We start from the raw sequence: 10,370 nt of genomic DNA, 5'->3' as shown, positions 1-10,370 counted from the left end.
AACATGATCTTTATTTAATATCCTAATGATTTTTGTCATAAAAGAGAAGTGTATAATTGTGCTCATACAGTGTATTGTTGTCTATTTCTACAGATATCTCTCTGTGACACTGCTTCTGTGCTGCAGGACACACATTAGACTGATTTGAGCTTCCATTCTACCTAATATTTCTATCATTTCAATCTTTAAAACAGTTTAAAACTTTTACAACTTCTTCAATTTTTCAGGCAAGGCTTTCTCAAACCAATGATAAGTCCGTCTTGATGAACTTCGTCTAGTGCAGATGTTTTAAATCATCTGAATTAACGACAGGATTCATTTCTCTGGGGCTGCTCTGAAACCATGTACTGTATAAAGAGATCATGTGGCGAAGCAGAAGCAGTGACTCAGGGATTGTGGGAAAGTGAAAGGCAAAGCAGCTTTGAGGACTAACAGAGATCAGGATTACAGTGAGTGAACTGTGAACCTTGTTTAAATCTACAAACACAAGCCAGAGGACAAAGACTGTGGATTAGAGACACGTGTCTGAATCTGAAGCAGCGGTCAGAGATCCTGAGACATGAAGAGGACGAACCTGACGTGCAGCAGTTTGGCCGTCTGGACGAAGCAGGACTGATCCGTCTCCTTCAGCACCTCCTGAGCGTATCCCACAAGGCCACTGTTCTCCAGCATGCCCTGGTACTCCTCCACCTGCGCCCGCAGACGCTCCACCCGCAGGTTCCTCGACTGCTCGATGGAGCGCAGCATCTCCGTCCTCCGCTCCTGAAGCGTCTCGAAGAGATGCTCAAAGTGTTCGTTGGCGCATCTCTCGGCGAGCTGCCCGTTCTCCTGCGTTCAGAGGAAGCTCATGACACTATCATGCAAATACACTAAACCACGATCTTATCATGACATTCTCGGACTATTTTAAGAGTTACTAAGCAGTACAGACAAATCAATTTCCCTATTTAAAATAAATAGGGAAGTCAAGGGAACAAAACAAAAAAGAGATTTGGGTCATAGTAGGGTTGGACAACGTGACCAAATTCTTTATTCATGTTATTTTCTTCATTGTTCCTATTTTTAACAACAAACACCAGTAAAACAAGTGAAATAAACAGTGTGTTTAATAACATGCATTAGTTTCATTGCTGTAACTGCTTCAGCTCCGCTAAACAGCTACACGAACAAACGTCTGCTGCCGTTGTTCTGACCAATCAGGATCAAGCAGGAAATGAGCTCGCCGTTACCTCTGTGTGACGGATCAACACATCCAGCTCAGAAATCTGAGTCCTCACTTGGTCCTCTTTACTGATGAGGTAATGGATACTCTTCGATAGCTTCTCCTGTTGACAGAAAAGTGAAGCCCATGAGAACACAGTGGAACCATCGGCCGAGCATGATTACTGGACAGCGCTGGACGCCTCATACAGCTTTAGTGATCTACGACACAGAACATCTTAAGATAGAAATACTGCATTAAAAATGGATGAGCCACGGCTCCTGTTTGCAGTCGTCTGATATTTCTGACTCGGCAGACGCTGACAGAGACGGAGCGACTGACCTCTGTCTGGACAAATCTATTGAGCAGGAACACAACAGCGCTTGTTTCAGCTCAGCCATGAACACTTTAAATGGGTCACGGACTGAGAAAACTAACTTGGTCTTCTAGACCTACAAGACGCCACAAATCATAATGGTTAATCATTCCCTTCAAACTGGTTTTGGTTAGGTTTGGCTTACATTGGTTTGGTTTCTACTTTAAACAAATAAAGTAAAAAATATGCATGGTGTTATAAAGTTATACTAAAACTAAATCAGTGGAAACACACTTAAGATAACCTGTAGCAACACATCTTAGGCACTCAGAATAACAAGTGACGATTAACCTGTAATTGTTACTGTGAACAGAAACTGACCAATCACAGCAGTGGAGGCTAACACTGAAGTCTTAAAGAGACACGCCCAATTAAACTGTTTATATTACAGGGACAAAATCAGGGAAGAACATGGACATTTATTTCTAAATTATGACTCTTACTAACATTACAAATCACTTTCTGTCACGGAATATAATTTATTTTTATTCTGATCAGAATTGTAAGATTTAAACTCTCAATAAACCCTGAGAAAAGAAGTCAGAATAGCACATCATGGACCCAGGTGTGAGCTCTTCTGAACATGGACACACAAACAGGCCAGTGAATGTGTTTAAACAGGACGCACCTTCAGGATCTTGTAGGCGCTGCTCATGGAGGTGACTCTGTGATTAGCGTGAGATCCGCCGAGCTTACACAGATGACACACGGGACGCCGGCACACCTCACAGTACATGTTCACCTTCTCCATCTCGTGCTCAGGACACATGAGCACCTGGAACCCAGGGAGAGATGGGTTAGATCAGTGACAGCGGCGGATACAGCGCAGCGGTGCTGGGTCTGAGACGGACCTTGGGTCTGAAGTTGGTGGTGGGTCCCACGTACTCGTGCTGGGCTTTGGGTGTTCCCCAGGGGTGGTTCATCTTGAAGCACTCGTTGCAGAAGCTGGCCTTGCAGTCCATGCAGCTCTTGGTGGCCTCCTGGACGGGCGGCTTGCAGACGTTACACATGATGGCCACGGCTGCTCGGGCCGCCTGACGGTAACGCTCCACGATGCTCTCCAGAGTGAAGTTCCTGAAGAGCATGCTGATCCCTCGCTCCCCGAGATCAATGTCATGCTGACAGCCGGGACACGGGAAGGTGGTGACCCGGGGAGTGACGGAGGAGCGCCTCCATCCAGGAGAAGATATGGACCCTGATGCAGCGACACGTGACAGCGGTCAAGATAAAGGGGGAGTAACACACACACACACACAACACACACACACACACAACACAACACAATGAAGCACTAGTGATCAACAAAGGTCAGACACACGTGGAGTGACTCTGAGAAACAAACTGAACACAGCACAACAGCAGACAGTGATCTGGACACGAGAAACAAAAGATCAAAAAAATGGCAGTAAAAACTAATTTTAAGCGAAAAGCTGAATGACAGACCTCTCTGTAATCTATTTAGTGCTGAATGAGATCGAGGTCACTGTTTTTAAAGCTGCTGTGTGTCATTTCTGCTCTCCCAAACTGAACTGATCATTCACTGATGATTTCCCGACAGGTTTCCTCAAACACTCTTCCATTGTTTACCCTGCATTTATTCGTGAAATATGATTCCCAATGCACACCAACTTCCCAGAATACTGACTGCCCTGTTGGTTAAAGTCTTTACTTGCTTTTTAATTATATTTTTATTAAATATTTATTTATTTGTGAAAAATACTTTGTCATCTAAAGTATAGGTATGTTTATTTTACACATCTATTTTTTAATCCATTTTAAAATGATTTCAAATTTCTTGAATATTAATTAAAATAAATACAATTATATCGGCTTTCCAAGATATTGTCTGTCAAAAAACAGATATCGGTCAACAACTATTCAGTCTAACAGATGATCACTGGTCGAGTCAGAAGTGTGTGAAGCATCCGGGTTTCACTCATCAAGAATTAATTACTGATGCAATTAATTAAGACACACTGGGCTGAAAACTGAACCTGATTATTTTAATCGCAGTTGTTCTTCCCAGCATGCCATCTACACTCCTTTAAAACACAGCTTACATTAAGAATACACCATGTTTATTCTTCCTGTTCTAAAGGAACAGAGGCAGGAACTTCTTTGTGTAAACAGGAGCATGAGACGTTGAGCTAAACAAGCGTAACCCAACCCTAACCTCGAGTTTCTAGAGTAAGCGTGACCTCTTTACGGTCAACACATGCTTCACACATCACGTTTACATTCAGGGCTGAAGTGAGGGTTAGATGATCACACACAGCAGCTTTAAAGAGAGATCAACCTCCAGACAGTCCTGGTCAGGGTGAATGAAATCACTGATGACAAAGAACAGCAAAGTGAAACGCAAACAAACCAAAGAAGAGACAACAGCACAGCACTGTATGCAGCACGGATGGAAGGAAGCGGCATGCGGACGCACTACAGCGAGATGATGAAGAGGACGGAGATCTGAGCGGGACACGGGGAAGAGAGTGTGACTGAAGTGAAGCGTGTACTCGGGCCGCTCGGGGGGGTGCAGCGGGGCATGCTGGGAGCTGATGCTGTCGCAGTGAGGAATAGATAAACGCTCAGAGCAGAAACAGAAGAGACGGCCGTCACTAGATAACACACTGTCAGACCCGACGGCTCACGTTTAGCAGACAGGACGCTCATCTGTTCGCCGTGAGAGGAGCGTTAGACACAGAGGGGTAGAGCAGGTCCTGAAACTCTGCATTTATTCTGTAGATGACCACAGAGCACACTTCACTGAAGCTCGACGGCGTCTCCTGACCGCAGGGTTCACACACGCACTGCTCGAAGGAAGATCATCATCTGAAGAGAACATGCTGCTAGTTCACTGCTATTTAGTTAGTTGTTCTCTAGAAGAAACATGTCTCAATGTTGTCTGTGCATGAGCGGTTGTTCCTCACGGACGCTGTGGGACTCCTGCGGTCCTCCACGGGAACATGAACCACGGGTTCTCACAGACGCAGACGCACCGCACAGATCGGATCTACACACTCAGCAGACGCTCACCAGGGATTTAAAGGGACAGTTCACCCAAAAATAAACATTTTCCTTCTCATTTACTCTTCCTCAGACCATCCAAGATGTAGTGACTTTTATTACCTCAGTAGAACAGTAAAAAGAGTTTGAGCTGAAGCCGTGCTCGCTGGTGAAGTCAATGGCTACCGTCAAAGCACATTAGGCAACACAGAATGAATCCCCGTGGCTCCTGATGATGATGTATTGAGGTCTTATGAAGCAAAACGTTCAGTATAGGAAAGAAACTGAACATAATTTACAGCATCATTACCTGTAATCCAGAGCCTCAAGCGGACGGTGAAATACATCTGGAGCTTTCTGAGAGTTTCAATGAACCGGCTCAGTCTGGAGTGATGTCACATATACACAATTATATTATTAAATCAGCCAATAATAATGTTAAATGCGGATATGTTCATGTTTAAAGCATATAAACTAGTCTTCACCAGATCACCTTTCTACATAAACACTGTTCAGTGTTGGGTTCCCGCATGCACAGATCAGCGCTCTTCGGTGTTCGGTCCGAATCGAACGGGTTCCTCAGTTCAGTGACCGCTGGAGGAACCGGAGCACTGAATCAGTTCGTTCGTTCATCACTGAATCAGATTCACCTGTGTTTCGGCTCATTTCCAGGCGTCTGAAAGTGAGTTTGATTGAGTAACTTGTAGATCTGTAATGCTCGAGTCTGAACTGATTCAGTCCGATTTGAAGAACTGGTTCAAATAGTTCACTAAAAAAGAACCAGATCAAAAGAATGATTCGTTTGTGAACCGGACTGTTTCCCCGAGGTTCTGGATTACAGGAAATAATGTTGAAAATAAAGTTTAATGCACAGATTGACTGTTTCGGTATATCGTCAGGAGCCACAGGGATTCAGTCTGTGTTGTCTGTTCAATGTGTTTCTGACTCTCAAAGTGAACAGTTTCAGATAAAGATCGTCTTTACTGTTCGACTGAAGGAATAGAAGGCACTACAGCTTGGATGATCCGAGGAGGAGAAAATTAGCAGAACATTTTCATTTATTCACGACTAACCCTTTAAGCAGCATCTACTCGAGATTCGTTCCTCTGTTGTTTACGGAGAGCGTTGCGCGCGAGAAGAGCGAGAGGACAGGGTTCTAGAGACACAGTACTCACTACTGCTAATTAAATTACATAACCCACATCTACCTCTCCCTCCAAACGACCTCCTCAGCGAAGCTGCAGGCAACAGAGAGAAGAGTGAAACAAGACTAACAATGGTTAAACGTGAACAGAAGTGGAGTGAAACCTGATTCACAACCAATGACTGTACGAACATAAAAACAGCATCACATTTGTTGGGGAAAAACTGCAATGAAAGCCAACAGTTGAGGAAAGACACTAAACACAGCAGTGACCTAAACCTGCAGTAATAAATGAGCTTATGTAATTTAATCTGCTGTTCATCTGCCCCAAATTCTATTTATTTCTCAGTGCAAATGTCTAAAGATTCTTCAAACTATTTACATTTACTTGAAAAGCAAAATGACTTGAAATACGAAGTCTTGTTTAGCTAAATTGATCAAAATGAAGTGAGTTTGTAATTAAAAAACAAGAACAAAACTCTGCCGATGGGCTGAAAATTAAAAAAAACAACTGAATTCAAAGAGAAAAGTTTTTATCCCACACTGAGATATGTTTTAGTTTTAAGCATAAGCTCACAATTTCAATTTATCACTTATATTGATTTAAGGATGCTGAACAAGACAAAAATACTGAGAAAGAAATTGATTCTGTGCCATGATATTCTGCTGTTTAATTTAGTTTCTGATGCTAAATCAGATCACATCTGTTCTCCTGATCACTAAAGTGTGTTTATTCGAATGGAAGCTGCGTCAGATCAAGTATAATGTCTCGAGATCTCGATGTTTCTGAGCTCGATACCTGATCGCACCAGGCGCTCCAGCCTCTCCATGCTCGGGGACGGGACTCTGGCTCGAGGGCTGCCCGGGTTCGAGCTCTCGGAGCCCGCATCGGTGCTGATCGAGTCGTCGTGGCTGGGCAGGAGCAGCTCTCGGACGCACTTGTGGCACACACTGTGCTGGCAGGGCAGGATGAGCGGGTGTGTGAACAGCTCCTGACAGATGGGGCAGATCAGCTCCCGCTCGATGCTCTTCATCGGAACCTGCGGAACACAAACTCGGGCTTTAGCGTCAACGCGCAGATCCCCCGCGCGTCGGTGCGTCGATGACGCGCGTTTGGGGAACTTCTTCCATTGTTCACTTTCGTCTTTCTGTCTCAAGCGTAAGAAGTGAGATTAAGTAGTTGTGAAACTCTGTCACGTGGACGAGAGTCTACAAGGCCGGTGTTTTATTCGAAAAGCATTTAAAAACATGTATAAATTAATTAAATTCAAAACAACCGGTTCAACTTTCCGCAAACAGCAAACAACAGCGGCTTCATTCAGGAGGATGAACCGGATTCACGGACTTACTAGCAGCGAGCTTCGCCTGGACATCGTGATGAAGGAATGAAGGACAAACTCTGTGCTCCGGACTCAACTTCTCAATCAAGAGATTCGCGCAGATCGAGGACGAATCGAACAATGTGACGCGCCGGTAACGCGCGCGCGAGCGCAACAAGCCGAGTGTGGGCGGAGCCCCCGGCCGTCACTATAGCAACCCCGCAGCGAAACGATCAGGTTTTTAAACAAGGGGCGGGGCCAGAACGCCACATTATACACCATACCAATCATTATTTATGTACACTACATTCATTACAGCACGCCCCACAAATATCCTCTCATGTTCACTCACAACATTATTATACATGATGGAAAAAAGATTAGGTGGAGCAGTGACGTCATATGAACGGGATCTTGACAACAGCCCATCAGAGGCGATGACTGAGCGATTATAAAGCACCAATTATAATTATAATAGCACAATTATTATTATTACATATAATGGTTGCTCATGGAACGTCTCGTGCTGGCTGCAGCAGATCTGAACATCATCATCATCCTCAGATGAAGAGCAGATGTGACGCTCACCTCGCCTCTCTCAATGCGCTCCACGAGACTCGAGAACTCCGACATCTCCGACATCTCCGAGTCCGACATCCTGCTGCTGCTGCTGCTGCTGATGGTGATGGTGGTCTGGTTATCTGTGTCCTCGTGTCGGCATCCTCCGCGCGGGAACAGCTTCTGTCAGAACCGCTCGCGGATTTAGAGGGAAATTTCATTCAACTCAAGGATGATCTGGAGATGCGAGACTCCGCCCACTCGGCCGCTCTGTGGGCGTGGCCTCGCGGGACTGACAGCTCTTTGTGTAGATCTGTCGAGTGATGAAACTTTCATCAGGTCACACATATAAACAGATAACCTGAAACTAAAGATCATTTGAGCGTGTGTGTGAGCATGAAGACAGAATCATCTCGAAAACATGATCAGAAGCAGGACAAAATCAGCCCTGCTTTGTGTTTGTGTAGACATGATGAAATACTGATGAATAAACACTGATCACAGTCTGAGACCGTCACCCAGCAAAGGCAGGATGCTCCTTCAGAAGATCTGCTTCATTTAACATGCTGTATGTGATCTCGGTGTATATGTGGCTGTCTGAACAGATGTAGTTCCTCCATCTGGAGCGACATGCAGCACACGGACAGATCTTTACAGCTCTCTGATGCTTTCTAGGTTTGACACTAAATCCAAACCATCTCTGAGCCACAATTCTGCATCACTGTCCTATAAAAGCTTCTGTGCTTCTTATGCATGACAACAAAATCAAAATAGCTGAAGTGAAGAAGAATCTCTGGAAAATCTCCCTTTATTCTAGTAGATCCAGACGGCCAGAATATTTTTCAAAAGAATAAAACAAGAAAGAGTTTTATTCAGACATTTTCATCCAGTTACACTTACATTTTGTAATTCACGAGTCAAAATAAGCGGTACAAACAAGGATGTTAGAGTGTGTGTGTAATGGTAGTTATATTCATAGATCATACAGTTCTAAGTTAATGATTTAACAAGGTGATCTTTGCTCACATACACATTTCCATTAATATGCACACGACCCTTAATGCAATATATTCCTAAAATCATGTCATTAAAGTATATAAACAGTATATGATGTAATATTTGAGAGGGTTTTTTCATGGGGTGAATGATGGCTAAATCTCAAAGAAATCTCAGACATGTTTCTTGAACTGAACTGTTATTAAACACTTGTTTCTCACCAGCATCATCATAAACGCTTATTTCTCAGACGTGATAAAAGCTCTTCATTTATTGCCTCTCGCAGTCCGTCAGTTCAGCACTTCAACTTTACACCATAATAAAACACGAGCAGCGTGACTAAACACTAGATATCACAAGATAGAAAAATAATTCCATTATTTGATCCTTGAAACACATTCGTGTGTCTATACAGCACTCACTGTAACATCCTGAAGACATCTGAGGCACATTCAATGATTTCACAGAAGAATAAGAAGCAGAAATAAACAGTGCTTATTACTCCAGGAACAGCTCATCTGTCTGTAAGGCAGAAACTAATCATGACATGCTTGAAGAAGAAGATAAATCTGGCAGACGATGAAACTAACTTGTGCCCATGACTAAAGAGCGACAGTTTTCCCTTTAATAATTGACTGTGCTGGATGTGATCATTTATTCATCAGTGTGTATCTCTGAGCTCGGGTCTGTGGTCAGGTGGTCTTCTCTCTCCAGGACTCGAACGCACACATGCTGATGTTCAGCGCCGGATGCACCTTCTGCAGGTCAGCTTCTCCGATCAGAGACAGGCCACAGATGCCGAAGTACGTGTGGAGAAGGTCTGCGGGACAGAAGGAGACGACAGATCAGTGGCACTCAACACCTGCTGCTGACACACTCACAGTACTGTGTCTTTAAGAGCTCATGAATAATTCATGCTGACCCGTTCAGAACCCCGTGATGTCATCAGCGTCTCTCCCGCAGGACACGCCTCGTTTTCAGTACATAAGAGACTTCTGCTTCAGAGCTACAGATAAATAACTACAACTAACCCTAATTATGACAAAATGTTATAATAATATGATAAACACCTGCACCTATATCAAGCAGAATAATGGACTGATTTGTACAGGTGAGATACCTGGAAGCGGAAGACACAAAATCCCATTCATTTTCTCCACATCTGAACTGATTTAACAATAACTTAGAAACCTATCAAACAGACGAGTTCGTTAATCAATGTTGAAGTCATAATTTCAACATTATTTCAACTAATTGTTTTAAGTAATTGTCTCCAGTGTCACCTGATCTTCAGAAAACACTTTCTGCTCATTTCTGATTTCTGAAGAACAGCGTTTATCTAAAATAGAAATCTTTTGATTAATTTAACCCATCCTTGATGAATAAAAGTATTAATTTCTAACAAAAAAGAAAAGAAAAAACAATTACTGACTCTAAACTTTTGAACAGTGGTGTATAATGTTACAAAAGATTTGTTTCAAATAAATGCTGTTCTTCTTAACTTTGTTCATCTGTGAATCCTGAAAAATAAAATGTAGCACAAAATTTCCACAAAAATATGAATGTGTTCAACACTGATAATAATCAGAAGTGTTTCTTGAGCAGTAAATCATCATATTTTCATGATTTCTGAAGATCATGTGACACTGAAGACTGGAGGAATGATGCTGAAAATACAGCGGAGCATCACAGAAATACATTACACTTTAACACAGATTCACACAGAAAACAGATGATTTACACTAGAATAATATTTCAACATTTTAATGTATTTCT

At 43.1% G+C, this 10,370-nt stretch overlaps 1 protein-coding gene across 4 annotated transcripts in view; it reads right to left on the bottom strand.

Moving 5' to 3' along the window:
- LOC113085670 (E3 ubiquitin-protein ligase TRIM36-like) overlaps positions 1-7,821 on the bottom strand; it is a 14,257-nt gene extending 6,436 nt beyond the window's left edge. Inside the window, exons 1-7 of one of the 4 annotated variants that reach the window (XM_026255232.1) lie at positions 7,629-7,821; positions 6,521-6,761; positions 5,786-5,815; positions 2,429-2,772; positions 2,206-2,352; positions 1,230-1,325; positions 575-828 (exon numbers count right to left, since the gene is read on the bottom strand). In XM_026255232.1, coding sequence (XP_026111017.1) covers positions 575-828; positions 1,230-1,325; positions 2,206-2,352; positions 2,429-2,772; positions 5,786-5,815; positions 6,521-6,761; positions 7,629-7,697 — 1,181 coding nt within the window. In that variant the 5' untranslated portion in view covers positions 7,698-7,821. Of the gene's footprint in view, positions 1-574; positions 829-1,229; positions 1,326-2,205; positions 2,353-2,428; positions 2,773-5,785; positions 5,816-6,520; positions 6,762-7,070; positions 7,228-7,628 lie in introns of those variants that run through there. The other 3 variants (XM_026255234.1, XM_026255233.1, XM_026255235.1) reach the window with 3 other exon arrangements.
- Between the last annotated feature and the right edge of the window lie 2,549 nt (positions 7,822-10,370).

Source organism: Carassius auratus, unplaced genomic scaffold (genome assembly GCF_003368295.1).
Source record: "Carassius auratus strain Wakin unplaced genomic scaffold, ASM336829v1 scaf_tig00042157, whole genome shotgun sequence".
Lineage (NCBI taxonomy): Eukaryota > Metazoa > Chordata > Actinopteri > Cypriniformes > Cyprinidae > Carassius > Carassius auratus.
This window is presented reverse-complemented; position numbering and strand designations above follow the sequence as displayed.